The sequence below is a fragment of the Trachypithecus francoisi genome, unplaced genomic scaffold (assembly GCF_009764315.1).
Source record: "Trachypithecus francoisi isolate TF-2019V2 unplaced genomic scaffold, Tfra_2.0 Lachesis_group3, whole genome shotgun sequence".
NCBI lineage: Eukaryota > Metazoa > Chordata > Mammalia > Primates > Cercopithecidae > Trachypithecus > Trachypithecus francoisi.
The window spans coordinates 1,072,230-1,097,681 of NW_022681468.1; the positions used below are offsets into that span (position 1 = coordinate 1,072,230).

Here is a 25,452-nt window from a genome sequence, read left to right on the forward strand (position 1 = left end):
ACATTTGCACAAGGCCTGGCAGCCCACAGGAGGCCCAGCCGCATGAGAGGATCAGAGAGATGCTCCTGAAAGGGAGGCCTTGCTGGCCATGGCCAGGTCCTGCCGGTGCTCCTGGGGTCCGTGCATGGGAATGGGGAGGCAGGTGGCCTAGGCATGTCCACCCCCGGGACCAAGGAGGCCCAGACAGGCTGAGGCTGGAGCTGGAGCCGGAGGTGTGCGCTGTCGCTCAGGCACAGCCCCAGACAGACGGGAAAGGTCCAGTGAGAGCATATTCTGGCAGCGCAAATGGACGTGGCCTCGGGGCAGGGTTGGTAGGAGCCTGGAGGTGGTCCCACAAGCCTCAGTCTGCCCACCTCAGGTCAGAGTCCGACAGCCCCAGAGAGAGGGGAGCCCAGCAAGGCAGGCAGGGCTGGAGGCCTCAGGGCCACCTGTGCCTGCTGGTTGGGGGGTTGGGGGCGCTGTGAGGCTGAGCCTCCTTCCGCCAGGCTGGGGCTCGTCCCCCGGACACAGACGGTTCTTTGTCAGGGCAGAGCTGGGCTTGCTGGGCAGCCTCTGGAACAAAGCCCCTCTGTCTAAGCCGTGCCTCCCCACCCGGAGCACCACCTCCCAGGAAGGAGCAGAGCCCCGGGCTCCCATCCGGCGCACCCACCAGGCACAGCCATGGCCGGAGGTGGGGGCGGCTGTGCTTCCAGCCCAGGGCTGGGCCCACAGTGGAAGCCTGATGAAGGGGGGTAGGGCCAAGGCAATCCCCCTCCAGGGAGGCCTGTGCCACCTCCCCATGGGCCTGCCACTCACCAGTCTAGGGAATCCATGTCCTCCAGCACCTGGCCAGCCCTACACTGGCCACCACGGCCCAGGGGCTCCTCCACACTCCCAGCCCCAAACAAGGAAACCTGAAAGGGTGGCAGAGGGAGGGCCGGCAGCCTCGCCCCACAGGAAAGCCACTACCATTTATTTCCGAGTTCCCTCCAGACCACCAGGCCGGGCCTGTCACGGCCTCCTCAGGGGATCGGCCATTCCTGTCCCCAGTGCTGCTGGCCACGGGCCCGGGCTCCAGCAAGAGTCAGCCCAGCCCCAGCCCCTGGAGTGAGCACGTGACGTGGGCTCTGCATCTGCATCGTCCCTGTGGCCACCTGGCCTTGGAATCTGCTCCTCCAGGACACAGCCAGGCTGGGCCAGGGCAGGCTTCCCACATGAGGCCCGTCCACAGGCCCTCAGCGTCCAGGTGGCGGGATCCAGATGAGGCCAGGCACGGCTCCCGCTAGCCTGGCCAGTTCCTGCCGACACTGTCCCTGTAGTTGACGTAGCATCGCCTCCAGGCAGGCCTCCTGGCTCCTCAGTGTCCTGATCAGCTCAGCTGCCCGCAGGTCCCGGTCGCCTGCTGCCCCATCCTCTCGTCTCACCAGTCGGTGTGGCCCATGGGCCTGGGCTGGGCCACTGTCTTGCTCCCAGCACCGCTGCAGAGCTCCCAGCTCCTTTTCCACAGTCTCCCGAGAGGCCCGCCGCGTGGCACTCCACTCTGGCCCCCGTCCACAGCCTCGAGCCTGCATGGGAGACAACGGCAGTGGCTCTGTCCCCCCAGGACACTAGCCTCAGGACCCCTTGGCATCCCCTGGGCTGACTCGGGGATGAGGGCGCCGCAGGCATGCAGGAAATGCCCATGCTCTTCAGAGAGGCTTACTGAAGATTTTAAGGGGAAAATCATGCCTGCAATTTATGTTAAAATTCTTCAGAAGAAGAAAATAGACAGAGCCAACGCAGCCCCGTGTTCACAGCCACGAACCTGTGCAGCAGGTAAGAGGGCGGCTCTGTGTTTAGGGTGGAGACCCAGGTGGCCACCAGCAGGTTAGACGGGTCCCGGGCAGGTGTAAAGAAGTGGCCACCACCCTGTGAATGCATGTGTGGTAGAGGCATGGGAGCAGCAGGGCCCACACAGCACCGGCTTCCCTCCTTCATGCAAAGAATCAGCACAGCCCTCCAGCAGGAGAGCCGGGGCCATCTCGCAGCAGCTGCAGCTCCTCGCCAACTGCCGTCCTGCTCCCTCAGAGTGCGTGCCTGTAAGTGTGTGGCCTGCCATGCTTAATCAGATGCAACTGTATGATTCAACAAGTCCAAAGCGCCCTCAGGTCAGCGGTCCCCCAAAGGTGGGGCTGGGCCGGTGCCCAGAGCGAGGCTGCCACTCACCTTGGCCTCCCAGGCCACCCGCCTGCGCTCGGCAGCCTCCCGCAGCTCCTCCTCCAGGGTCTGCAGCTCCCGCACTACCAGCTCCAACTCGCCATCCCCGCACTCAGGGACCCAGGGCAGGAAGGTGGGCTGTGAAGCTGCAGCAGGTGCCTCCGGGGCACAGGTGCCCAGAACTGTGTCCTACAGAGACCCAAGTGAGACAGCGTGCACCAAGCCAAGGGGACAGAGGGACAAAGGGCAGGTTCCACAGCGGGCTGGATGCCACCATCTCAGCAGCCATGACGTCCAGAGAGGCATAAAGGCCACACTCTAGAAGGCCATAGAGCCGAGGATGGGGGCAGCGGTGGGCCTCCCCTGAAGGTGAGTGGAAACCCTAGAAAGAGCCTATGCTAGGTCTGTGGCCTCCCGAAAAGCCCCTCCTCCTGTCTGGAAAACGGGAAGATCCCCAGCTCCCCATCTGGGGGATGCCGGGGAGGGTGCGTAGGCTTCCTCACCATCCACCGCCAGAAGACCAGCTCTGTGCGCCGCCACGCCAGGACAGCCTCCAGGCGCCGGTTCTCCTGCTCCAGAGTCCGCAGCAGCTGGAAGGCAAATGGCAGCTGGGCTAGAAATTCACACAGGACCCCATGGACAGACAGTTGGATGGACAGCTGGACTCAGTGCCGACACCCGGCCCAACGCCCAGCACACGCCCTGCCCCTGCAGCCCTCCCCTGCCTGCGCCCAGGTTCTCTGGCCAGAGTGATGAGCAAGGCACCCTGGTGTGATTCAGACGCCACAGCCCACTGTCCTTTCTGCAGCACAGGGCAGCCCCCATCCAATGCATGGCCAGGCCCTGCCTCTCAAGCCTAGACCTCTGCCCCACAGCTCTCACTGAATGGGGGCTGTATCCAGGGACTGCAGGAGGACGGGGAGGCCCCAAACTAAGGAGCAAGCCAGGCTCTGGGGCAGGGAAAACCCGTGCCCTGTAACTTCAGGGACTCCCCTAAGTCTGCCTGGTGACCCAGGTGGCAGAAAAGGCAGAGCTGAGCAACACTTGACATTCCCAAGACCCCGCCCTGCCTGCCCCATGGCCCTGCACAAAGGTACCTGCCCACAGTGTGCCCACAGACAGGCGGCTGGACATAGCAGCCGCTCTGCCCACACACGGAAGGCCTCCCAGGTTCACTCATGGGGTGTCTATACCAATGACCTCGGGCCCCAGGGCAGGGGACCCCTGCTGGGGACAGGCCCTCTACCCCTGAATCCTGCCCCACTCCACCCCGGCTTCCCCCGGGAACCCAGACTGTGGAGCAGGCTGCAGGGGCCTGGGCCTCCAGCAGTGGGCTGGGGGGCAGATAGGGACAGCCTTGAACACCAGGCCCAACCCAGCCCACCTGGGGAGGAGCAGAGCAGAGGCAGGCAGGCCCATGGTCAGAGAATATGAGGACAGGCAGGTCTGTGGGCGGCGTGGGAGCTGGAGAAGGCTGGTGCCAGGGGCTGCGGCCCACGTGCCCACCCAGGCAGGCCACGAGAAAAGCAAAGACCTCCACCATGGGGAGAAGCCACTTAACATACCCAGCAGGACAGTCCCTGCCGCTCCCGAGAGCCACTTAAACATACCCAGCAGGACAGTCCCTGCCGCTCCCGAGAGCCACTTAAACATACCTATAGCAGAAGGACAGTCACTGCCGCTCCCGAGAAGGGCCAGGGCGGGAGCAGACAGGAGAAGAGGGGCAAGCACGCCCCCTCCCACCCCCCCAAGTCCGGTGGTCTCACGGCCCTGCCAGCCTCCCTCCGCTTACCACCCTAAGAGGGAAGAGGAGGCTGCAGGCTGAGGCCCCACCAGGATCCAAGGGAGCTGCCCAGTCACCCGGCAACAGGCCTGGTTGCTCACATACCAGCCACAGATCATTCCAGAAGGTTCTGGGACCCATCCCAGGAGTGCAGAAGTGCAGGCCCTTTGGGTAGGCCAGGTCCAGGTTTTGGGCGGCTCCCGCTCCAGAAACCTTGGAAGGAAGCCGGGCATGGCCCCAGTCCCCCTGGCCAGCGCCACATGCAGCTTCCGGGAGAGGGCGGGGCCTCACTTCCAGGCCCCCCAGCCCACCACAGAGAGTGGTACCACAGAGGCACTGGGCAGGAGCAGGCTGGGGCCAGGGCAGCCTCTGCTCTGCCCCAACCCAGGGGTCCCAGTCCGCTGAGCCACCTCTACAAGACAGGTAGGGCAAGGGCAGACCAGGACGCCCAGATGCTGCCTCAGCACCGCCAACGCCAGTGCAGGCCAACGGGGTGGGTGCCAGCCCGGCTTCAGCCAGGGACACAGGCCCAGCTGGCACCAGGGGCCAGGCAGGCATCAGGGGTTGGGCCCTGTGAGCCCACAAGTGAGGCGTGCCATCCCACAGACTTGGGCTGCAGAGCTGGAACCCACGGGCCCTTGCCACGAACAGGAAGCCCCAGTAGACACAAGACTAGGGGCCAGGAGCCAGGCCATCCGCCTCTGACCCCTGGGTCCCCCTGGGCAGGCCTGGGATGAGGTACAGGGACCAAGTCTCTGGGGTTGGAGAGGAAAGAGGCAGAGAAGGGGGACTGGGCCTGGAAGAAGAGATCACATCAGCCCTGAGCCTCTGCCCTCCTGCCCAGCCATATGCATCTGGAGCAGCAGGACAGTGCCAGCCCATCACTCAGGACAGCACAGAGCCCAGCCTACGTGCATGGCTCACGCCTGTAATCCCAGCACTCTGGGAGGTCGAGGCAGGTGGATCACCAGAGGTCAGCAGTTTGAGATCAGCCTGGCCAACGTGGCAAAACCCCGTCTCTACTAGAAACACAAAAAAACTAGCCAGATGTGGTGGCAGGTGCCTGTAGTCCCAGCTACTCAGGAGGTTGAGATAGGAAAATCGCTTAAACCCAGGAGGTGGAGGTTGCAGTGAGCCGAGACTGTGCCACTGTGCCTGGGTGACAGAGCAAGACTCTGTCTCAAAGAAAGAAAGTAAAATAAATAAAAAGAGTGGCAGCCAGCCCTGCCCTTTCTCCTGAAAATAAGCCAGACAAGAAGAAGAAGCCAGTGATGATGGGCGGGCAGACCCCCAGAAAGAAAGATGGGGGTGGAAGGCCAGCGCAGGGTGAGAGGAAGCGGCCGTTCCCGGGGAAGATGCCTGGGGCTAGGTCAACCCTGGCACTTTGGTTAGTGCTCCAGTAGCCCCAGTCAGAGCAGGACGCTGTCTGCCCAAGGTCACATGGCCACCTGGGGCTCAGGGCCAGGCTTTCCTCCAGGTCTGTGCTATCCAGGGCCCAGGATCTGCCCGGGACCACAGAGACCCCGTCACCTGGGGCAGGCCTGCCTAGAAAGTGCCCCCTGGGTGGTCCCAGTGTAGGAAGCAGAACGGGGCCTGCAAGTCTCCAGGGCCTATGCAGCTGGCTTCAGCTTGGCAGGCTCGGCCCAGCACACCCCATGGGGGCCTGGCCTTGGGCTCTGAAGGGTAGCTGTCCCCTCCCAGTCAGCCCTGTGCCCAACCCTTCACCCAGTGTGGGCTAGCCCCCCACACCCCCAGGTGCCCCCTGACACACCAGGTGAGACCTGCTTGAGACGCCAACACCACCAGCTCACACCTGAGATCTGTGTTCCTTTATCCCAACAGCCTGCCCTCAGCCAGCTGCCAGTGCAGCCCAGGCTCCTGCATCCTGGGCCCCCACCCACGCCACATCTCAATTTGTGGAAGGGAAGGATGAGTGGCCCATGAGGCTAGGAGAGGCCCAGAGAATCTGTCAGTCACACAGTCTGACAGTGACCAGTGGCGGACATGCAGAGACACCCACCGCTGGAGGCCGAAGAGCTGCCACGCCCCCCACAGGCCCCTCCCACCTTGGGCAGTGCCCCCACTGCCGCCCCCACCGCCCACCCAAGCCCATTCCGGAAGCAACTTTCCGGCCCTCACCTGCTGGCCTCCCTCTGGGTCCCTGAGCATCTCCGCTTCAGTGACAGACAGATGGCCAAGGCTCTGGTCGCTGTGGCAGCCGTGTGTGTACAGGTGAATCTGAAACAGGCAGTGCAGACCCCGGGCTGAGTGGGAGTCAAGCACCTCCCCCAACACTGAGTCTTCACCACTCCAGGGAGGTCGGCCGTCAGAGCCCACCTCACAGATAACAAGAGAGGGCTCGGAGAAAGCCACTCCTTGCCTGAGGTTGGCGGGGCTGGGCTGGGTGCAGAACAACCATCAGCACCGCCGGGGCCTGCTGAAGGGGGGCGCCAGGCAATTCCACTGATGGCCTCCCCACCCCGCCCAGCTCCCAGGCAGCAGCAAGATTGGAGTGGGGTGCCCTGGCTTCCCCAGCAGCGTCAGGGACAGGAACAGCAGTTCAGCCAGACTCACAGTGTGAACATGAACGACTGCTTGGATCTAGGGGAATGGGGAGGGCTCCCCAGCAAAGGGAGGCTGGAAGGTGGCACAGAGAGTCACACGTAGGCACGTAAGCGGAGCAACTGGTGTCCAGGCCAAGCTTGGTGAGAGGTCCCTGGAAAGGCCAGCTGAGCAACAGACCCTCTGCAAGGGTGGGAATGGGGGGTATCCAAGGAGTCCCGCATTGGTGGGAGCCACAGACCCACCTGTCAGCCCTGGCCGCACAGTGGACATGCTGCTGGGTACCTGTGCCCCTGAGCCAGCCCCTACCACCTTCAGGGACCCACAGGAGCTGCCCACCCCGCAAGTCAGCCCCCACTAGGATGTGGTGGGAGCAGGGGCTGTCCTCCTCCCCCTCCAGTGCCCAGGAGGGGGTGGCTTTTATGGCCCAGAGCCCATCCCACTGTTTAGTGACACAGAGCTGGAAGACCACTGGTGATTTTTGGGAACAAGAAGGCAAATTCTGTGAGCTCTCTGACACCAGTTTCTGCCCACCATTGCCCACCCCACTGGACTCCCTGCCCAACTCTGCCCACCTCTATCCTACCCTGGACCCCTGCAAGGACCACCTGTAACCACGGGATCAGGCTCTGGGTAAGCCCAGGGCAGGAAGGCCCACATCCAGTCAAAAGCCTGTGCCGGGCCTCATAGGACGAGCTCCAGGGACTGGCAGTTGGTGGCTTGCAGCACGGGACGCAGCCCCTGGGTGGAAGCCCTGTGCCAGCTCTACCTTGCTCAGGAGGGCACACTGCTCCTGCTGACTGGACACCAGCTGGCGCCACCGGAACCGCAGCTTTCCCATCAACCACTGCACATGGCGGACATCCACAGGACCCTCTGTTTCCACGTGGGGTGCAGGTGGTCCAAGGCTGGCCAGGGCCTCACACTGGAGAGGAGTAAGGGTCAGGCCCTGCTCCCACCCCACTCTACCCCCAAAGAAGGATCAGGATGGAGACGGGAGTGGAGGCACAGCCAAGAACAACGGGTGCTCCCCGCACAGGGAGTCTCCGTGCTTTCAGCCGAGCAGCTGGGTAACCCCTCATAGAACTGCCCTGAGGGGCAAAGCAGACACAGAGGAGACTGTCCCAGGCCTGCCCTTGCTCTGACCCCAGGAGTTGAGACCAGAGCTGGCTTGGCTTACCCTCACCCACACGGACCTGGCACACAGTCATCTCGTCACCCAGAGGCACTCGGGTCCGGGCCAGCATCTGCTCGGGCACAGGTCCTCGGGCCAAGAGCCAGGACAGAGCCAGCAGCAGCTCCCGGCTGCCCTGCGAGCCATCCTCAGGTAGTTGTGCCAGTGCCAGCCTCGGGTAGCCCTGGGAGCACAGTGCTGACTTCACCAAGCGGGCTTGGACGTCTAGGACAGAAAAGCACCACCTTAGGGGGGACCACCTGCCTGGAGGCGACACCACCTGGATCCCTCCAGAGACCCCCACAGGTCACTCAAGCAGAAGCTCAAGACCTAGTTCAGAAGAGATGATGGTGGCAGAGCTGGAACTCAGACCAAGATGAGGAGACCAGAGCTCAAGGGGGACGTCCCCAGGGCTTTGTAGGAGTAGAAGCCGGTGCTACCCAAGGGAGTGGAGCTAGGGCCCGTCAGGGGGCGCGGCTTACTGGGGAAGCTGGAGCTTTGAGGGGCAGGCGGGGTCAGTGTTACCGGGTTGGGTGGGGGCTAGAGCCCGTCGGGGCGGGACTTACTGGGGAAGGCGGGGCTTTACAGGAGCAGGCGGGAGCAGGAGCGGGGCTTACCCAGGGCGATCGAGGCCAAGGCGCTGCCCGCAGGGAGTGGGGAGAGCACGCGGAAAAGGAGCTGCCAGAGAGCAGAGGTCTGCGAAAATAAAAAGCGGGCGGTCAGCGGAGCCGGCTCAACTCCCTGCGAGGGCCCGGCACCCCACCCGGCCCGGCTGCCCTCCGCGCGAGCGTCACCGCATCCGGACGGTCGAACTTGGCGCGGCGGAAGATCTCGGGGCTGGGTCCCGAGGGCAGCGACCGACTCAACGCGGCGATGGCCTCAGGAAGGGTCCCGGCCCGGGCCCCAGCCGCGGGGTCCACCCGCCGCCTCCGCATGCAGCCAGCACCAGCGCCTTTCGGTCGCCCGCCGCCGCCGCGGCCCGGGACCTGCGTCCAATCACCGCACGGGCCGAGTCTACTGCCGCGGCTGGGACTTCCACCCAATCACCGCTCCGGCTGGGACCTGAGTCCAATCACGGCACGGGCTTGGTCCAGCGCCCAATCACCGCGCCGGCTGGGACCTGCGCCCAATCACCGCGCTGGCCGGACATGCATCCAATCACCGCGCTGGCCGGACAATGCATCCAATCCCTGCGTCGGCAGGGTCCCGCCTTCGTGGCCAAGCCCAATGAACGGTTCCCCTGGAGTTTGAGTGTAGTCTATTGTGTTTCGTGCGGACCCACTTCCGGGCTCCTGGCAGGGCAGTCGATAGGGAGAACTCCACGGAGTCCGCCCTTGCCTGCTCAATCGTCACGACACCCGACACCCCGCCTCGCTCAGGCCCCACCCATCAGCGCCTCACGCCCCCGGCAACCTAGCAACCGCCGGGCGGGAGCGCGCAGACTCCGGAGGGCGCCCCGTGGGGCTGCGCACGCAGCCGGAGCTGACGAGCCCCGCCCCATCGCACCGCCTTCCCGGCCGGACCGCCAGGGGGCGCCCAGAGCCCGCCGCGCCGCACAGTGAAGATCCCAGGGCGGCCGGCTTCTGGCTGCGGGCGCGAGGTCCCGGGCAGCTCCTGGGTCCCGAACGCGCGGCCCGAGCCCGCGGCCGCCTCCTCCGGCGCTCCCGGTCCTCGCCCGCCCGCGGCTGCGCTTCTCTCTGCCGCCGCCACGGAGCAGCCCCGGAGGAAGCCGACGCACGGAAGCAGCTGCTACCCGGTCGCCGCTGAGCCGGGCCCGCGTGCACGGGCGGCCCCGAAAGGCGCGGGCTGGGAAGAACGCGGGGCTGTCTGCGGGAATAGAACCAGCGGCGCCTCCGAGCATTCGTGAAGACCCCGGGTCGCGCGTCACCGGGGCTGTTCCCGCGATGCACCTGCACCTCGGGCCTGCGAGGACGGCGGCGAAGGCGCGGGGGAGGGAAACTCAGTCCTTCCTGGACCCCCAGCCCTGCCTGGCCGCGCCCACGCGAGGCGCAGCCGGAGAGATTCCGGCCCCACCTTCCTCCCCGGCCTCTTTCGCCCCCGACCTCCTCCTCCAGGCAGCCCTCCCGGCCCCGCTTCGGGGCCCCCACCCGAGCAAGCCCCTCCTCTCCCTCCCCGCCCACCCCCGTCCTTCCCCGCCCGCAGCCTCCTTCCCTCCGGCGCACCGCGACCTCCTTCATGGCGCCAGTAGGAAGACTACGCTCATCACCCCGCCCACGCGGGTTCCTTGAAGCTAAGGGGCCTCCTCCTCGGAGCACCTGCACCTGCCGAGCTACAGGGCGGCGGGGGCCAGGGGTATAGGAGCAGAGGGTGGGGAACCGCGGCGCCACAGGAACTTAGCAGGAAGCGTGGGGGAGATGGCGGAGCACCTCTGCGGCCTTGTTCAGCGATCTCCCAACCCCCGAGCTTGCGGATTTTTCTCTGCACCAGGTGTCGCTGAGTCTCAAAGATCTCAGTTCCCTCAGCTCCACCCACCACCGTCCAGCCAGAAACCAGCCTCACCTCAGCACCCCCAGCGCCCTCCCCTCCCCTGCCCCCATCCCATCAAAAGTGCTGTGGCTCCCAGCTCTTGGAATTCCAGGAATCCCCCAATCACCCCCACACACCCCACCCTGCGGGCCACCCTAGACTGCCCCCACAGCACCTGTCGAGCTGAGCCTGCAGCACACCCACCACAGCCCTAAGGCAGGGCGAGACCCCTGGGCTCTTTTAAGTCAGTGCGTATCTGGAGGGATGGCCTTCTACCAAGGCGGGAATCTAGTGGCCAGTGTGGGGAAGGGGGCCTCTGAAGGTGGCCGGTCAGCAGCAGTTGGCTGAGGTTAGCAAGGGTTTCCAGAAGGCCCCCCAGCCCCTGTGCACGGCCAGTACTCAAGTTCCCCACTGGACGCCAGGCCACTGGGTAAGTCCCTGGGCTCAGGGTAGATGGCAGATCAGGACACACGTGGGGCAGCGGTGCCTGGGTCGGGGCAGAGCAGCCTCATCAGGCCCCTGCAGAAGCTGGGCCTGGCCTGGAGGGGTGAGGAATGAGGACAGGGTTGGGGGGTGGAAAGGGGGAAGGCCAGGAGTCCCCACGACTCCCCCAGTGCCTCTCTGAAAGGGAGCCAGCATGAGCTGATTCACCCGCTGACCCGAGACCAGTCCCACCCGCCTCCAGGCCTCTCAGCCTGCTGAGCCTTTGGTTGGGGTCCTGCAGAGCCCCCCCCCCCCCACTCCCAGAAGGCCAGGAGGGCTCAGGGGCACTTCTGAGGGTCTGGGAGTTGCAGAGGTGAACTCAGAGTGCCAGGGCTGGGTGCGGGCTGTCTAGGGTGGCCTGGACTCACCCTGCACAGGGAGCCCTGGCCTATGAGACCCTGGAACAGCCCCCTTGGGAGGGCAATAGGCAGCAGAAGGGCAGGCGCCAGTGACAGCCTGCAGCCAGAGCCCCGCTGCAGCTCCCTTGGCACGCCCCAGCACACACGTGCATGCACACACAGGTTTTCCAACTGTTACGGTTTATTGAGGGCATTAGGGGTTACAAGGGAGCTCTGGGCATCTGGGGGCAAGGCCTGGCATTTGCCTGGACAGTGGCCTAGCAAGCAGCTAAGGATGGGGTCTCCACCACCTGTGCAGAGAGAGACAGGCACAAACGTGAGTGCAGCATCCACGGCCTCCCTTTGGGCCCCACGCGTGGTCAGGCCTCCCTGGGAGGGGCATCCCCATCCTGAGGGTGGAACCAGGGGGCAGGATAGGGGGTGGGGTCCTACCTACCAGGTTTACTTGAAAGTGTGGCTCTCGGCTCCACCCCGCCCAAAGCCTGCAGAGAAGGTGGAAAAAGTCAACAGGTTGGGGTGGAGGAGGCAGTGGGGTGGGGCGGGGACCAAGGGAGCATACCTTTAGGCCCAAACATGGCTGCATAGCAGGGGTGGTTGCAGTAGGGTTTGCCTTCGTGCTGCAAGGAGAAGGGCCGTGAGGGGGTGCCATCACCCCTGGCCCCTGCCACCAGGGTAGGTCCCACCTACCTCAGCGTGGCCCCCAGAGGTCAGCGTCTTCCCACATTTCTCGCACTTCAGGCAAGGCCGATGCCAGTCCTTGCCCAGAGAGGTCACCCTCTCGGCTGCAGAGGCACAGACACGCCCCGGTGAGACGCTGCAGGACGCGGTGCCCCCCCGCCACTGGCGTATCCGCCTCTTGCAGTCAGCTCTGCCCAAGGTCTTGTGCACTTGGGCTGCATCCGCCCAGCCTGGCAGCCCACCCTAAGGTCTCAGCACCCCCATGAGGGGGACATCTCCAATCTCCAGAGCCAATACAACCAAACAAAGCGCGGGGTCGCTGGTCCCCGGGGCACTTGCGGGTGTGGCCTGGAGTCTTGCTCCTGAGGGCTGGGTAGGGGCTGGAGGGCGGGGCCGAGGGTCAGGGGTTGCGGCTTAGGTCAGCAGGGCCTGGGCCTGGCTGCCGGCTTTCAGCCCCGGGCCTCTGCGGTGGCAAGGGTGGAGGCTGCGAGAGCCCTTCTTGGCGGGGACAGGGGTGACTTCCCACTTCCTCCCTCCCCTCGGGGCGTGCGCACGCGGGGCAGGAAGGCGGGCGCCCGGGATCGCGCCCCGGGCGTCGGTTTCCGCGTCTGTTTCTACTTAGCGCTGAGAGGCGCGGCCCAGCCCTGCGTTCCTTCCAGCCCTGCGGGTCCCCCACCCGGGGCGCGTCCGAGAAGAGACGGAAGAGACCGTAGGACCCAGAGACGGGGAGACTCTGAGTCCAAGATAGCCCGCCGAGCGCAGGAAGACCGCGAACAGGCAGAGATCGCCAGGGCCCTCGGACGCAGGGGCCACCACCCGCATCCCGGGGCAGGCGGCGGGCCAGGCTGAGGCGTATGCCCCGGGGCGGCGCCCAGGGGACCCAGCGCCCTCGGTGCTCCTGAGAGGCCCCCAGCCCCGTCGCCCCCCCAGCGGCGCCTCCTCGCGGGGCCGGTGGGCGCGCTCACCGAAGTACACCTCCTTGTTGCACTTGGGGCACTTGGGCATGGCGGCTCCGGGTCCGGTGCAGGCGGCAGCGGCTGGGGCGCACGGGCTGCAGGCGCGGGACTGGGTGGGTCCGGCCGGGTCCGCGCCTTTCAGGGACCCCGGGACCCCGCCCCTTGGAGACCCCGCCCCTCGCGCCCCGCCCCCTGGACCCGGGACTTGGACCCTGGGGACCTCGAATCTAGGCCCAGGGCCCGAGAAAGATCATCTGGTCCACCCCCGCCTTCAGGCAGGACCCAGACCTGACTGAGGACGGAGCGCGGGGGCAGGGCCCACGGGGACTTCCTGAGGGAGTGCAGCTCCTTAGGCGAGTTCAAACCGCGCCCCTAGCCCAGCGCGGTGCTGTCTCCCGGGTCCAGGATCCGGGATAAAAGGCTCCCCCGCAGCAGGAAGCGCCGCTCCCACCCCCAGCCCTGCCCCGCCCGATCCCCATATCAGTCCGGGCCGGGCCTGGACAAAACACCACTAAAATGCAAAGAGATGCAAAGCGGCCGGCGCACTGATCCTGCCCTCCCCAGGACGGAGGGCCGGTGACAGTTGCCGGAGAGCCCCCGCTGTTGCCCCCCCACCGAGGAACCCACTCTGGCCTTCCATCCCACGCAGGGTTAGGAAGCCGCCCCTCTCAGTCCCCTCATTCCCAAGGGACGTCCCCCCCTCTGCTAGCTCCTCTGACCTCGCTGCTCTGGAAGGTCCATCGGACCGCAGCGGGAACTCCCAGCGAGGGGAGCTGTAGCTTGAGGCCCGATCGGCTGCAGGGGCTGGGGTTTCGGCCGGCAAAGGAAAGTTCAGCCACCCCCAGGCCGGCTCGGAGATGCTCGGGCGGGCGTAGGGAGGGGCCCTTATCTCTGCGGGAAGCGCCCAGGGAGGCCAAAGCGGTCCAAGTCCGCTGCTCAGTTGAGGCGGAGGATGGCCCCGGTGCCAGGCGGAGGCTGTCCTGCCTCACCTGCCGCCGAGATTCAGGAGGGCCGAGGGGGCTGCGCTGTCCTCGGGCTTTGGGGTCAGCCCTCCAGCTGACCGGCCAGCCTCAGGAGGGGGGCCCGGGTCACCGTCAGCCCCCTCTCCTCCCGCTGGGCAGGGGAGCCCTCTCTCTGCAGGCCTTTCACCTCCGTGCTGCGTGGAGCCTGTGCCCAAGCTCCCACAGCACAAGGGCCGTCCTGCCCTTCTTCCCCACCCACCATCCCTCCTGTCAGCCATGTTAACCAGCGTCCTTATCTGCCCTCGATCTCCACTGGGCCTGCGCCCGCCCTGTCCCCGCCAGGGGTGCTGTAAAACATCGTCCCAGGCCCCAGGAGCTGCTGGCCTACCCCTGAGGGCACTTAGCCCTAACTGCACCTGTGATCCCAATCTCACCTTCCCTGAAGCCCACCGCCCCACTGTCAGCACCTCGAGGCCTGCACTGAGAGGAAGAGAAACCACCTGCCCTGCCCTGTTCGCCACCAGCCCCCAGCTTGGGGAGAGGGCTGGGGTCTGACAGGACTTTCTACAGGGGCCCGTCGGAGCCCTCCCCATCCCCTGTTCTGAGACCCCTCAGAGATAAGGTTTCCAGAGCGGGGGTGCACTCCTGTCCTGCAGCCTTGGAACCCCCAGCCTCCAGCCCACGAACCTTGAAACCCACTCTCAGGTCTGGGCCCACCTGCCATCTCCACTGAGTGCGGGGCGCCGTGGGACAAACCTGCAGACAGGCAGAGGGAGAGGCCAGGGGAGCCCAGACAGTCTTGGGGAGGCCGGCGGCTCTGTCACTGCACTTCCCCTGGGGTGTGCGCTGCCCACAAGCCCCAGGGTGCCCAGCACCACTGTCCACACCCCCACTAGGATGATGTGCTCCGGGTGCAGAGGTGCAGGGCAAGTGCCTGATGCACACATGTGTGCCCGGTGCCCGTGGACATACCTGTTTGTGTGCGTGTCCATCGGGGGTCTCTGGGGTCCCCACGAGTGTGTGTGCGGTCCCTCTCGAAGTTGTCTGCCCATATTTCTGTAAAGTCCCCGCCCCCAGCCCATCCCAGCTCCTTGCCCAGTGACTTGCAGCTCATGTAGGGACATTAGCCAGGGCAGATGGGGACAATGACCCAGTCCTTGTCCTCCCCTCTACCCACCCCCCAGGGATGGTCCCTTCCCCCGCACTCTGGACTCCAACCCTCCCTGCCAATGGGGGAGCCCCTCCTTGAAAACTAGGGTGATGAGTCCATTCCTGGCCTTCCCTGCTGTTCTTCCTGTCGCCATGGTCACGGGTGGGGTGGGGGCAGGATGCCCTCGCTGTGGGGCCGTGCCTTCTGTGTTGGCTCACAGCAGTTTTTCCAGATACTCAACTCAGACACCCACACTCACAAACACAGATACACACAGACACATGCATAGATACAGGCACACACTCACACAGAGATAACACAGAGACACACACAGTCACACACACTATCCCTGGAACCCTCCCTAAACTTCAGCCACAGACTGATGTGCCCCTCAAACCCCCTTTCTCCTGCGCTCCCCATCCACCCTGTGCTCTGGGGGTGGGGGGCCCCTCATCAGCTGCAGGACCCCAGCTTCCCGTTCCTTTCTCCACCCACACTCCATGTTCAGGCCATCCCACCTCCAAGGCCCACACCCATCTGAGCAGGTCAGGGTCCTGCCAGCTTCTGCGACACACTGCCCCCGACCGGCCCCAGCCCAGGCACTAGGCCTCCGGCTTTGTCAGCTTCCCTGGCTCTCACCTGGCTGGGGATGCCGCAGGGACCTGGGGCGGGGCACTGACCTGGTCCATGGGGCCAGCCTGACTGGGGCCCCCTGGGCTGACTGGAGACCCCAGCCCCTGCCCCTCTCAGCCCACTCTGCAGAGTCCTGGTGGCATTTGTTGCAGGAACAAACAGAGGACAGAGTGGTCGGGACAGGGACACAGAGCTCTCCAGCTAGTTGCCTCAGGCTGCCTCTATGCCCAGAACATTCCACCCTGCAGCTGGACAGCAAGAAGGCCCTAGACCTGGAGGTGGTGGGGGCTGCTGCAGGGTTCCAGGTGCATCGCCGAGGCCTCCTTTGTCTACTCAGCCCACCCTCTGCACACATTTCTGCGCTCTGGCCTGCTCCTGCTGGCCCTCTGGCTGAAGCCCATAGGGGATGGGGTGCGGCAGCCTGCAGCCAGGCCTGGGCTCCAGGAACCAGGGTGACCCAAGAGGCAGGGCTGAGCCCCACTGTCCCTGAGGAATCCCACTGTCCATTTTGCTCCTCTGGGCCCACAGCCCCTTCCTCTGCAGACTCAGCTTGGGGACTCGCCTTGAGACCGCCCCTCCTTGTCCTTGGAGCCCTCCCCACCACCTCCCCTTGCCCCATGCCCAGGCTGAGGGTGTGGGCAGGTGTGAGGTGCCCTCCTGAGGCTGCAGGCCAGCCAGGCCTGTCCTGGACGCTCTGCAACCAGGTGCCCTGCACTGCCAATACGCACGCCAGGACAGCGCGGAGCCGGCAACAGGAGCCTCCCCAGGGCCCACCTCCCTGGCCTTCCCGCTCAGCCCAGCTGAGTCTCAGATACTCCCAAGTTCCCAGGGTCTATTTTCAGCTGCTTGTCTCCTGGGACCCCCTGTCTGGCCTGTGGTCCGGCCCCAGTTGACTGTGCTGAGCCCAATGGCCATTCCTGCCCTGGGCAGACCCAGCATGGGGCTGGGATGGGACAGGCTTACGAGACAGGCCCCTCCTGTCCTCCGGGCCTCACCTCCAGCCCCGAGCAGGTGGGAAGGCTGCCCGGTTCCTCCTCTCCCAGAGCAGACATGGCAAAGTGTGGAAGGAGGGGGCTCCCTCAGCCAGCCCTGCCCCCAACAGGGCTGCACCCCTGCCTGGGCTCCACAGACCAGCCAGATGGGGTGCCCCTGCCCTCCTTCCCCTCCCTTGAGACTGGGCCTAGCACCCAGCATCTAGTCATAGCCCAGGAATTCCAGAGGCTGGAATTCCAGCCTCCCCACCTGGTAGCTGGACCCCACACCCCGACTGGAAGCCCATCAAGCGCTGGGAAAAGTGCGGCCCACACCTGGCCATCCTGGTCCCCAGCCTGTTCTTGCCTGTGGCCAGCCCTCCATGGTCCAGAGCTAGGGACCCACAGCACTGGGTGATTTCCTCACATCCACCTCTCTGGTGGCAGGGGAGCGGGGGTACCCAGGGCTGATGCTGTGGTCACTGGCTCGGGGGAGACTGGGCAGAGGCTGGAGGAAGGGTGCTGGGGGTCCAGGGCAGGGGCCAGAAGTGGAGACAGGGGTAGTTGCAGGCTGAGCTGGCCCCACAAAGATGCCTGGCTGGGGGCACCAATGAGGTCCCTACCAGCCCAGGTTGGAGTGGGGAGTACCTTGGAGGGGCCTGGCCAGGAGGCACAGGAAGATTGGACAGTGGAGGTGCAGACGGGGAGCAGCACAGCTCAGCTCAACAGAGTGCCGGGGTGTGAGCTTGGCCCCACGGGGGCACCAGGGCCTTGTGAACCCCTGGACTCGGTTCCCAGGGGTTCTGAAGGGGAGGGATGGAGCAGATAGCATTTCACAGCAGCCTCACTGGCTGGGCATGGGTCCAAGTAGGAGAGAGTGAAGATTGAGGCCAGAGCAGCCCCCAAAGCAGGGACAGAGGAGGAGGAGGCATGCCCAAGGGCAAAAGAGCCCACTCCAGATTCCCCTTCCTTTCAGGAGATATCTGGGTGGGTCTGTGGGCACCCAAGGAAGCACCTGGCTGGCAGACGGCTGCAGGCGGATAGCTTCCTGGAGCTGGAGACACCAAGCGAGCCCTGTTAGTGCCATGGGCACCCAGCCAACCCCAGCAACACCGCCCAGCGACGACGCCGTCCAGACAAACAGTAGCAACAAACCGCCCCGGTTTCCATGACAATGACTTGGAAACAAACACGGCAGACAGGCGTCATCCAACTGGCCCCGCAGGAAATGGTCCTGCCCCAGCCAGACCTGGGGTCGGGGCTGCTGCTGTCTCTGGCGGGGTCAGGGGCTATCTCTGAAGGAGACCCCTTGCCAACATCATCCCCACCAGGGTGGTCCTCCCACCCTGACCCCACCGCCGCCCGGGTTTTAGGGAAGGGCACACCACCCACCACTCTACAAGACATAGTTTCCACTGGAGGCTCCCAAGGGAGGGGGAGTCCAGCTGAGCCCTCCAGTCCCTCCCCCATCCCACCCTGCCCCCGCCCCGCCAAGCAGAAAGCAGGAATTTCCCATGCAACCCTGGGAGCCCGCAGCAAGGGTGGAGACAGGCACTCCGGGAATTCTCAATTCTCCCGAAACAACCCCCCACGTCCGAGGAAGCCTTGGCCTGGTAGGAGGGGGTGAGAAGGGGAACCGTCCCAGCCTCTCCTGTGAGCAGGGGTCTGGAACCAGCCTGATCCTCCCCTCTGCCTGGGGTTGGGGAGTGGCTGTCCCTTCCACGACGTCAGGCCCTGGGGGTTTTGGCCAAATTCCAGGTGGGAGGAGACGCTGTGGCTGCACTGGGTGCCCGGCTGGAGGGTAGCTGTGGCACGGCTGGACCCCGGAGCCAGCCCAGGCCCTGCCAGGGCATGGATGGCTGCTCTCAGGACAATGGGTTCAGCATCCAGGCTCAGCTCCGTCAGAGCCCACGGGCTGGAGAGTAGCCAGGCAGGGGGCTGTGCCAACTGCTGGGGGCAGGGAAGAGGCATAAAGCCCTGGCCACCCTGTAGCACTGGGGACAGGGGCCTGGAAGTGGCCAGGTCTGAGGGCCCCTCACCGCAGGAAGGGCTGAGGCATCTTCAGTGTGGTACCAGGAGCCGAGGAGCATAAACCAAGGTGGGGAGTCCAGATGGAGCCAGGACAAGGCTCAGCCACTGGGGAAGGTCTCCACGTTTCTGCCCTGTGCTGCCAGGATGGAATAGTGCGCCCTCTAGTGGGAGCCCGAGGAGTGGCGCATAGAAAAGTCGGGGCGCTGGGGGTGGGGGAGGAGCCGCAAGGGCCCCTGGCTGAAAGGCAGAGCCTGGAGCATGAAGACGACAGGGGCGACTCGGTCATCACTAAAACCTTCACCAGAACACCTGGGCATGGATTCTATCCCTGGGCCACACCCCAGGCCAAGGCAGGCCAGTCCACAAAAGCCTGTCCGTCACCCTATGGACAAAAGCTGGAAACAGCCACACTGAGCCCCTCCAGCCCTTGCTCTGACCACAGCCCCCAAACCCTCCTGCGCTTCTCAGTCCAGTCCTGAGCTGCCAGAGACCCCTGCTACACCCACCCTTCACCAGCTTCCCCATTCTCTGCCCAGGACCCCTCCTCTGGTCCCCTGCCCCCTTCCCTCCACGGCCACACCCTCTGCTCTCAGGGCTGACCCCTCCTGCGCTTCCCAGGCTCCACAGACCCAGGCAGCTCCGGGTGCTCAGGCCTGCTGTTGGTATGTTCAGGGTTCCAGGTTCAACTTTCCCCCAGGGCTCCGTCCCCCATGGATCCCACCCTCACTTGACCCTGGCCAGGACCCTGGCCCCGGAATGCCTCCCACCCTCCTTACCTCCCCACAGCCTGGCATTCTTACTGCCTCCCCATCTGGGTGGGCACCACCACCCAAACCAGGGACCACGCTGCCCGCCCCCATCCCTCCCTCCTCCTCAGAAATATCCCAGGGCCCCACCTCCCACCATCACCCTCAGGAGGAGGGCCCACGCCGACTAGCAGCCAGGCCCAGGGGCATCGGCTGGGAGCATGCATGGGTCGGAGAGAGGGACCCCAGTCTGGGACTTGCATCCATCCCACAAGCCGAGACAATCCTGCAATCCTCAAACCGTTTATTGACAGCACAAGGCTCAGCAGCAGGTGAGCCACGTGAGGGTGGCGAGGGCTTGTGAGGCAGTGTGGGCACCAGGCAGGGGGTCCCAGAGGAAAGCCCTCTGCCAGGGACATGGTGAGGGCGTGGCCGTCACCCACAAAGGGAGCATAAATAACACTGGCGGGTGGGTGGGCAGCAGGAGAGGGAAGGAGAGCGGACAGTGCCGCAGGGACACTCAGGGCTGCCGGGAAAGTGCTGGAACAGGGTCACACGGGGATTCGGAGGCACAGACACAGAAGGGGTCATGGGACGCCCAGAGGACACCAGAGGGGGCAGACACACCACAGACTCAGGGATGGGCATGGCGCTCTGCCCATGGCTGCCCCTCCTCCAATACTCGCCCTGGGCTTGCAGGCAGGACTGGGTGGCTGGGCACTCTTCCAGCAGAGCCAAGCAGGGGGGCCCACATCATGAGAGCCGCTGCAGCCTAGGGCTGGACCTTGCCTTCAGGGTCCCGGTCATAGATGTAGCTGCCCACCGCGCCCGTGTTCACTCCTGTGGAGGGAGGCCACTGGGGTGGGTGGGAGGAAGAGTGGAGGGATGGGGAGGGCAGGGAAGACAGGCGACCACCCTGGCCACACTCACCCTTGGGTCCGAAGAGGATTCCATAGCACGGCTTGTGGCAGTAGGGCTGGCCATCGTGCTGAGGCAGAAGGTGGGTGCTGAGGAAGGGGTCCACAGACTCCCCCGACCCATCACCTGGAGGCTTCCAGGGACAGCGCAGCTCCCAGAAGCACCTCCCACCCCCCACCCCTTCCTGGCGCGCCTCTCACCCCCATCCCCCCGTGCCCCTGCCCGGCCCCCAAGCCCCGTCGCGCTCCCCTCACCTCTGCGTGCCCACCGGGGGTCAGTGTCTTCCCGCAGCGCTCGCAGCGCAGGCAGGGCCGGTGCCAATCCTTGCCCAGAGACGTCACCTTCTCAGCTGGGAAGGGGGAGGAGTGAGGCGGAGCCCCGGGGCGGGGCGGGACGGGGGCGGGGCGGGGGTCCGGGGCCCGGGCGCGCACTCACCGAAGTACACCTTCTTGCTGCAGCGCGGGCACGTGTTGGGCTCTCCGGTGAAAGTAGTGACACTGGAGGCTGTGGGCGCACGAGTCAGGGAGGGGCAGGGCCGGGGGCGCGGGTGCCCACAACCCCTAGCCCCAGCCCGCGCCCAGCCTACCTCTGCTGGGCCCCTTCGGGGGGCCGCTCGCCTTCCGCTCCTCCGCCCGGGCCGCGGGGACCTCGATGGGGCCGGTGACCTGCGGCCCCTCCGCCAGGGGCTTCTCGTAGATGTAGGAGCCCGCGCCCCCGATGTTCACGCCTGCAGGTGGGGGCACGTGGGGTGGGGGCCGCGGTCACCCGGCGTCTCAGACAATGGCGGGCTGGGGGCTGGAGGCTTTCCAGGGTGGCGGGGAGTCTGGGCCGGGATCCGCAGCCCTCCCCAGCGCCAGCGCCAGGCTCCTCCCGGCAGGTCCAGGGCAGGCCAAGGGCAGCCGGGGCTCACCTTTGGGTCCGAACAGGGTGGCGTAGCACGGCTTGTGGCAGAACGGCTTCCCGTCATGCTGCGCAGAGAGGCGCGGGTCAGGACCCTGCCCGAGGGTGGCGGGAGTCGCGACCCCACCCCCGCCCGCGCCGCACGGGGGGCTCACCTCGGCGTGGCCCCCGGGCGTCAGCGTCTTGCTGCAGCGCTCGCACTTGAGGCAGAACTTGTGCCAGTCCTTACCCAGGGAGCTCACCTTCTCGGCTGAGCAGGAGGGGCGGAGGGGGGTCAGGGCCGGGGCGCGCCCCGCACCCCCTCCGTCCCCACCTGGCAGCCACCACTCCAACGCGCTCCGGGGATCCCGACTTTCAGGATGTCTCCGCCAGGCGCCTTCCTTCCACCTGGCAGGCCCTGCACCGTCTTCTGAGACCCTTGTTAGCTCGGTGCCCCCAGGTCCTGCTCTCCCTCTGGGTCTCAGCGCCCCCAGCCCTGCAACTCCGCTAGAGCCGCCTTTGAGGAGGGGCCCGGGGCTGCCCTGTTAATCCCCTCAGTGCCTGCAGTGAAGGGGCCTGTGCTTGGGCCTGCCCTCGCTCAAACACCTGCCTCCTGGACACCCGCCTCCCACCTGCCTCCCGCACATCTTCCTCTCACACACACACCTGCCTCCCACACACCTTCCTCTCACACACACACCTGCCTCCCACACACCTTTCTCACACATACCTGCCTCTCACACACCTTCCTCTCACACACACCTACTTCCCCCACACACCTGCCTCCCACACACCTTCCTCTCACACACACCTACTTCCCCCACACACCTGCCTCCCACACACCTTCCTCTCACACACACACCGCCTCCCACACACCTGCCTCCCCTACACACCTGCCTCCACACACACCTGCCTCACACCTGCCTCCACACACACCTGCCTCACACCTGCCTTCCCCACACCCTGCCTCCACACACACACCTCCCCCACACACCCACCTCCCACACACACACCCGCCTCCCCCACATACCCACTTCCCCCCAAACCCACCTCCCCGCACAGCCACCTCTCCCACACACCCGCTTCCCCCCAAACCCACCTCCCCCCACACCCGTCTCCCACACACACCCTTCCCCCCACACACCCGCTTCCCCCCCACCTGCTTCCCCCTACACACCTGTTTCCTCCCCACACCTGCTTCCTCCCACCTGCCTCCCACACACACACCTCCCCCCACCTGCCTACTCCCCCACACCCACTTCCCCCACACACCTTCCCCCCACATACCCGCTTCACCCCACACACCTGCCTCCCCCCCCACACATGCCTCTCCCGGACCTGTCATTCCCTCAAACACTTCTCTTACACTCACACACCTGCCTCTCCAGTGCACCTGCTTCCTCCACACATGTGCTCTCCCTCCCACACCTGCCTCGCACTGACATGCCCCTGATCCCCACCAATTGGGCCCTGATGGGGCTGGCAGTGCCCCGCTGCTGAGTCAAAGGTGCGGCCCCAGAGCCTCCAGCTCCCTCGTGGGAAGGCCAGGCCCCGTCCCCGTGGGGCCTCCAGGCGGGACCCACATCTGTCTGTGGATTCCTCGTCCTAAACACTGAGTTCTTTCCCCACCCTAATGCCCCTGGCTGCCACTGGCATGGAAGATCTGAGGCCAGCTGCTGAGGGTCAGGGACCCTCCGCCGCTGCCTCCCACCCCCGCACTAGGGCTACTCGGTGGCTTCCCGGTGGACGGAAGCAGAGGCCTCCCCAGGGAGCCAGGCAGGAAGAGGTGGGGAGGGTCAGGAAGGGCCCAGCAGAGCCGGAATTCTGAAGGGAAGGGGACAAGCTGCAGGCCCTGGGGGAGGAGCATGCAGGCTGGTCCCACCCTGTCTGGCAGAATCTGGCCAAGCCCGTCAGGCGGCCAAGGACCAGTGGCTCTCCTGGCCCCCCTTCTCAGCAAGCGGCCCAGCGCCCTTTGTCTGGCAGGTATCGGGGAGGGCACCTGGCTAGGGTGAAGCCCACTCTGAGAGGTCCATGGGTGCTGCTCCTGGCAGTGAAATGGGATCCCCCAGGTGGCCTACTAGGTAGAGGGCTGTGAATGCTGGCTCTCCATGGCCCTGGCACAACCCTCTGGGCACGGCCAGGGCCAACCTCCAGGACACCAGCCCAACCACAAGGCTGCACCAGCTTAGAGCCCTCTGCCCAGAACCACTTCACTCAGGAAGCTGGGACACACCAGGGCAGGCAGGGGCTGGCTGCACAGTGGGCAGGCATGTCCCAGCAGCAGCATGGAAGTCTCGATGGCTATCGGCCGTGGCAGCTGCAGCCCAGGGCTGCCAGCACTCCGCTCTGGCCAGCTCTGGGACGTGGGCCAAGTGGGGGCAGGGAACTGGCCCTCAGACCCACTGGGTGGGTCGATGGCCACACAGTACGGGTCCGAGGAGGGAACAGAGAATCGATTGGGTCTAATGGCTCCAAAGAAAACCAGCTGCCCACCCTGGCTGCATGGGCTCTGGGGCGGCATCCTCAATGTGCTCTGACATGCCAGCCTGGGTTCTACTCAGGTATAAGTTGCGGGAGCAGCCTGGTGTGAGGGTGGGCAGGATTCTGGACCCTCGCCCTCACAGTGCCTCCCAGGCAGGACAGAAGCCAGCTGGGTCTGAAGCGCCTTTGTTTTCCGCTGAGAGCCTCGTCCGGCCCGGCAGGCAGAAGGCCTTTCCAGGCTGTCCACAGGACTGTTGGCCAAGACCCTGGAGAGCCCCAGGCTGGCCTGGCCTGGGGCAAAGTCATGGGGAGCTGGACTGCAGGAGGGCCCTGGGGACGGTCTCCCACCCTAAGCCTTGCAGAGACAGCCCTCACTGGGACAGAGACTGAGGGCTGAGCGGGCTCCAGGCGAGGCAGCCGGAAGCCCCTCGGCTCCCAGCCACGCCAGAAGCACTCCAGGCCAAATCCGGTCCTTCCCCTCTGGGAACAGCAAAATACAACCTCCCCTCAACCCCCTCCAGCCTGTGAGCCGGGGAAGCCCAGTGGCGGCCTTCCCAGCAGCCTGGCTGCATTCTGGGTATGGGGCGACCATGGCAGGGGCCCTGTTGGTCCCGGCCCTCCTCTCTGCTTCACTAAGTCTATCCCCTAGTGCAGCAGCTGGTGGGTAGGTGGGCAGGGACCTTACCACCCTGGAGAAAGCTGGGCAGGGAATCAGCCAGGAGGAAGGGGGTAGGAAGGGCGCATCCAGGCCCAGGGAGTGAGTAAGCCCAGACGGAGAGCGCGCCTGGGGGAGGGGCTACCGACCGAGGGCCGCCCTGTGAGAAATCCCTCCTTCCGCCACCACCTGCATCCCGTCCAGGGCTGTTCTGACCTTGAGGGGGCAGGGGTCCTGGGCACCTGGGCTTCTTGAGGACAAGGTCCCTCTCAGGTTCGCGGGGACTCGCGTGTCACACCCGCCCCCACCCTACCCCCGTGTGAAACTCCTGGGGGAACTGGCGCCAAGGGAATGCGTTGGGACAAGCAGGAGGTAGAGGCCAAGGTCGCCCCCGCTTGGACTGAATCCCAACAGAGTCCAAACCTGGCCCAGCCCAGCTCGGCAGAGGCCAGAGTGGGAGCTGGGGGTCACTGTTCCTGGCCACGTGTTCCCGGGGCAGCGAGTGTGGGGGGTCCAGGAGAAAGGGCCCAGGCCCACGGGGTCGTGCGGGAGGCACCCAGGACGTACTGCCCCGCCCGGCCCCGCCCCGCCCCGCCCGGCGCCGTCCGAGGAACTGGGATCCGGGATGCGTCCGCGGATCCCCGAGCGCTCCCCCAAACACCGGCCCCATCCCGGGGGACTACAAGCCCCGCCCGGGTGGTCCCTGCCCCGCCCAGACAAGCGGCTTCGGGGTTCGGGTGTGGCCGCCCCGCTTTCGCGCAGCCCCACCCTTTGGCTTCAGCCGCGTGGGCAGCGCGGCCAGCCAGGCTCCGGGACGCGCATCCTCAGGCCGGGGCCGGGGCCGGGGCCGGGGCCGGGCGCACCCTAAGTTACGCGGCGGCTCTGCGGCGCGGGACTGGCCGCGAAGGGCGGCAGGATGCACCGAGCGGGCCGGGAGCGGGAACGCACTCACCGAAGTACACGGTCTTGTCGCACTTGGGGCATTTGGAGGCCATGGTCGGTGCGCCTGGTCGGCCCGCGCCCTCCGCCCGTTCTCCTCCCGGCCGCAGCCGCCCGCGCCCAGCCCCGCCTGCCCGGCTGTCCGCGCGCCCATTGGCTCTGCGGATGGGGCGGGGCCTCGATAACCCGCCCCCCGGGCCGGGGGCCGCCTAGAGGCGCCGCGGAGGCGGGGCGCACCTGCCAGGGGTGGCGGGTGCGGGGCAGCCGGGCCAGGTCTGGCGCCCCCGCGCCCCTCGCGCCGGAGGTGGCGTCTACGGGGGCCCGCCCGGGCGACCGCGGCGCCGCCCGCGCCCCGGCTGTTTCCATGGCGACGTCGGGGCCGCCTGGCCGGGCCGTCTCCGGGGCTGCGGGCGGGGTGTGGGGAGCCTGG

The 25,452-nt window shown here is 65.9% G+C and overlaps 3 protein-coding genes across 14 annotated transcripts; all 3 read right to left on the reverse strand.

Moving 5' to 3' along the window:
• Nucleotides 1-904: 904 nt before the first annotated feature.
• On the reverse strand, nucleotides 905-10,115 carry TEDC1 (tubulin epsilon and delta complex 1). Of its 7 annotated transcripts, none has more exons than XM_033191014.1 (9): nucleotides 8,489-8,824; nucleotides 8,312-8,390; nucleotides 7,717-7,919; nucleotides 7,290-7,445; nucleotides 6,098-6,196; nucleotides 3,968-4,171; nucleotides 2,679-2,765; nucleotides 2,185-2,364; nucleotides 905-1,544 (listed from the first exon to the last, which is right to left on the reverse strand). In XM_033191014.1, the coding sequence occupies exons 1-9, from the start codon at nucleotides 8,627-8,629 to the stop codon at nucleotides 1,215-1,217; spliced, it is 1,479 nt and encodes a 492-aa protein (XP_033046905.1). In that variant the 5' UTR covers nucleotides 8,630-8,824; the 3' UTR covers nucleotides 905-1,214. The 7 variants fall into 7 exon arrangements, with proteins under 7 accessions (XP_033046905.1, XP_033046898.1, XP_033046903.1 ...); XM_033191011.1 differs by lacking the exons at nucleotides 905-1,544; nucleotides 2,185-2,364 and adding exons at nucleotides 3,560-3,725; nucleotides 3,816-3,830 and having other exon boundaries at nucleotides 8,489-8,834; XM_033191007.1 differs by lacking the exons at nucleotides 3,968-4,171; nucleotides 8,489-8,824 and adding an exon at nucleotides 9,611-10,077.
• A 1,071-nt stretch (nucleotides 10,116-11,186) lies between these two features.
• On the reverse strand, nucleotides 11,187-13,594 carry CRIP1 (cysteine rich protein 1). Its single transcript, XM_033191019.1, has 6 exons — nucleotides 13,377-13,594; nucleotides 12,667-12,752; nucleotides 11,711-11,805; nucleotides 11,583-11,640; nucleotides 11,460-11,505; nucleotides 11,187-11,313 (listed from the first exon to the last, which is right to left on the reverse strand). Exons 2-5 carry the CDS (start codon nucleotides 12,704-12,706, stop codon nucleotides 11,465-11,467), a joined length of 234 nt encoding a protein of 77 aa, XP_033046910.1. The 5' UTR covers nucleotides 12,707-12,752; nucleotides 13,377-13,594; the 3' UTR covers nucleotides 11,187-11,313; nucleotides 11,460-11,464.
• Nucleotides 13,595-19,437: 5,843 nt separating this feature from the next.
• CRIP2 (cysteine rich protein 2) lies at nucleotides 19,438-25,319 on the reverse strand. Of its 6 annotated transcripts, none has more exons than XM_033191017.1 (8): nucleotides 25,036-25,319; nucleotides 21,124-21,218; nucleotides 20,979-21,036; nucleotides 20,655-20,795; nucleotides 20,504-20,572; nucleotides 20,323-20,417; nucleotides 20,081-20,138; nucleotides 19,438-19,990 (listed from the first exon to the last, which is right to left on the reverse strand). In XM_033191017.1, the coding sequence occupies exons 1-8, from the start codon at nucleotides 25,076-25,078 to the stop codon at nucleotides 19,923-19,925; spliced, it is 627 nt and encodes a 208-aa protein (XP_033046908.1). In that variant the 5' UTR covers nucleotides 25,079-25,319; the 3' UTR covers nucleotides 19,438-19,922. The 6 variants fall into 6 exon arrangements, 4 of the variants coding, with proteins under 4 accessions (XP_033046908.1, XP_033046909.1, XP_033046907.1 ...); XM_033191018.1 differs by lacking the exon at nucleotides 25,036-25,319 and adding an exon at nucleotides 22,324-24,544; XR_004432213.1 differs by having other exon boundaries at nucleotides 20,081-20,417.
• Between the last annotated feature and the right edge of the window lie 133 nt (nucleotides 25,320-25,452).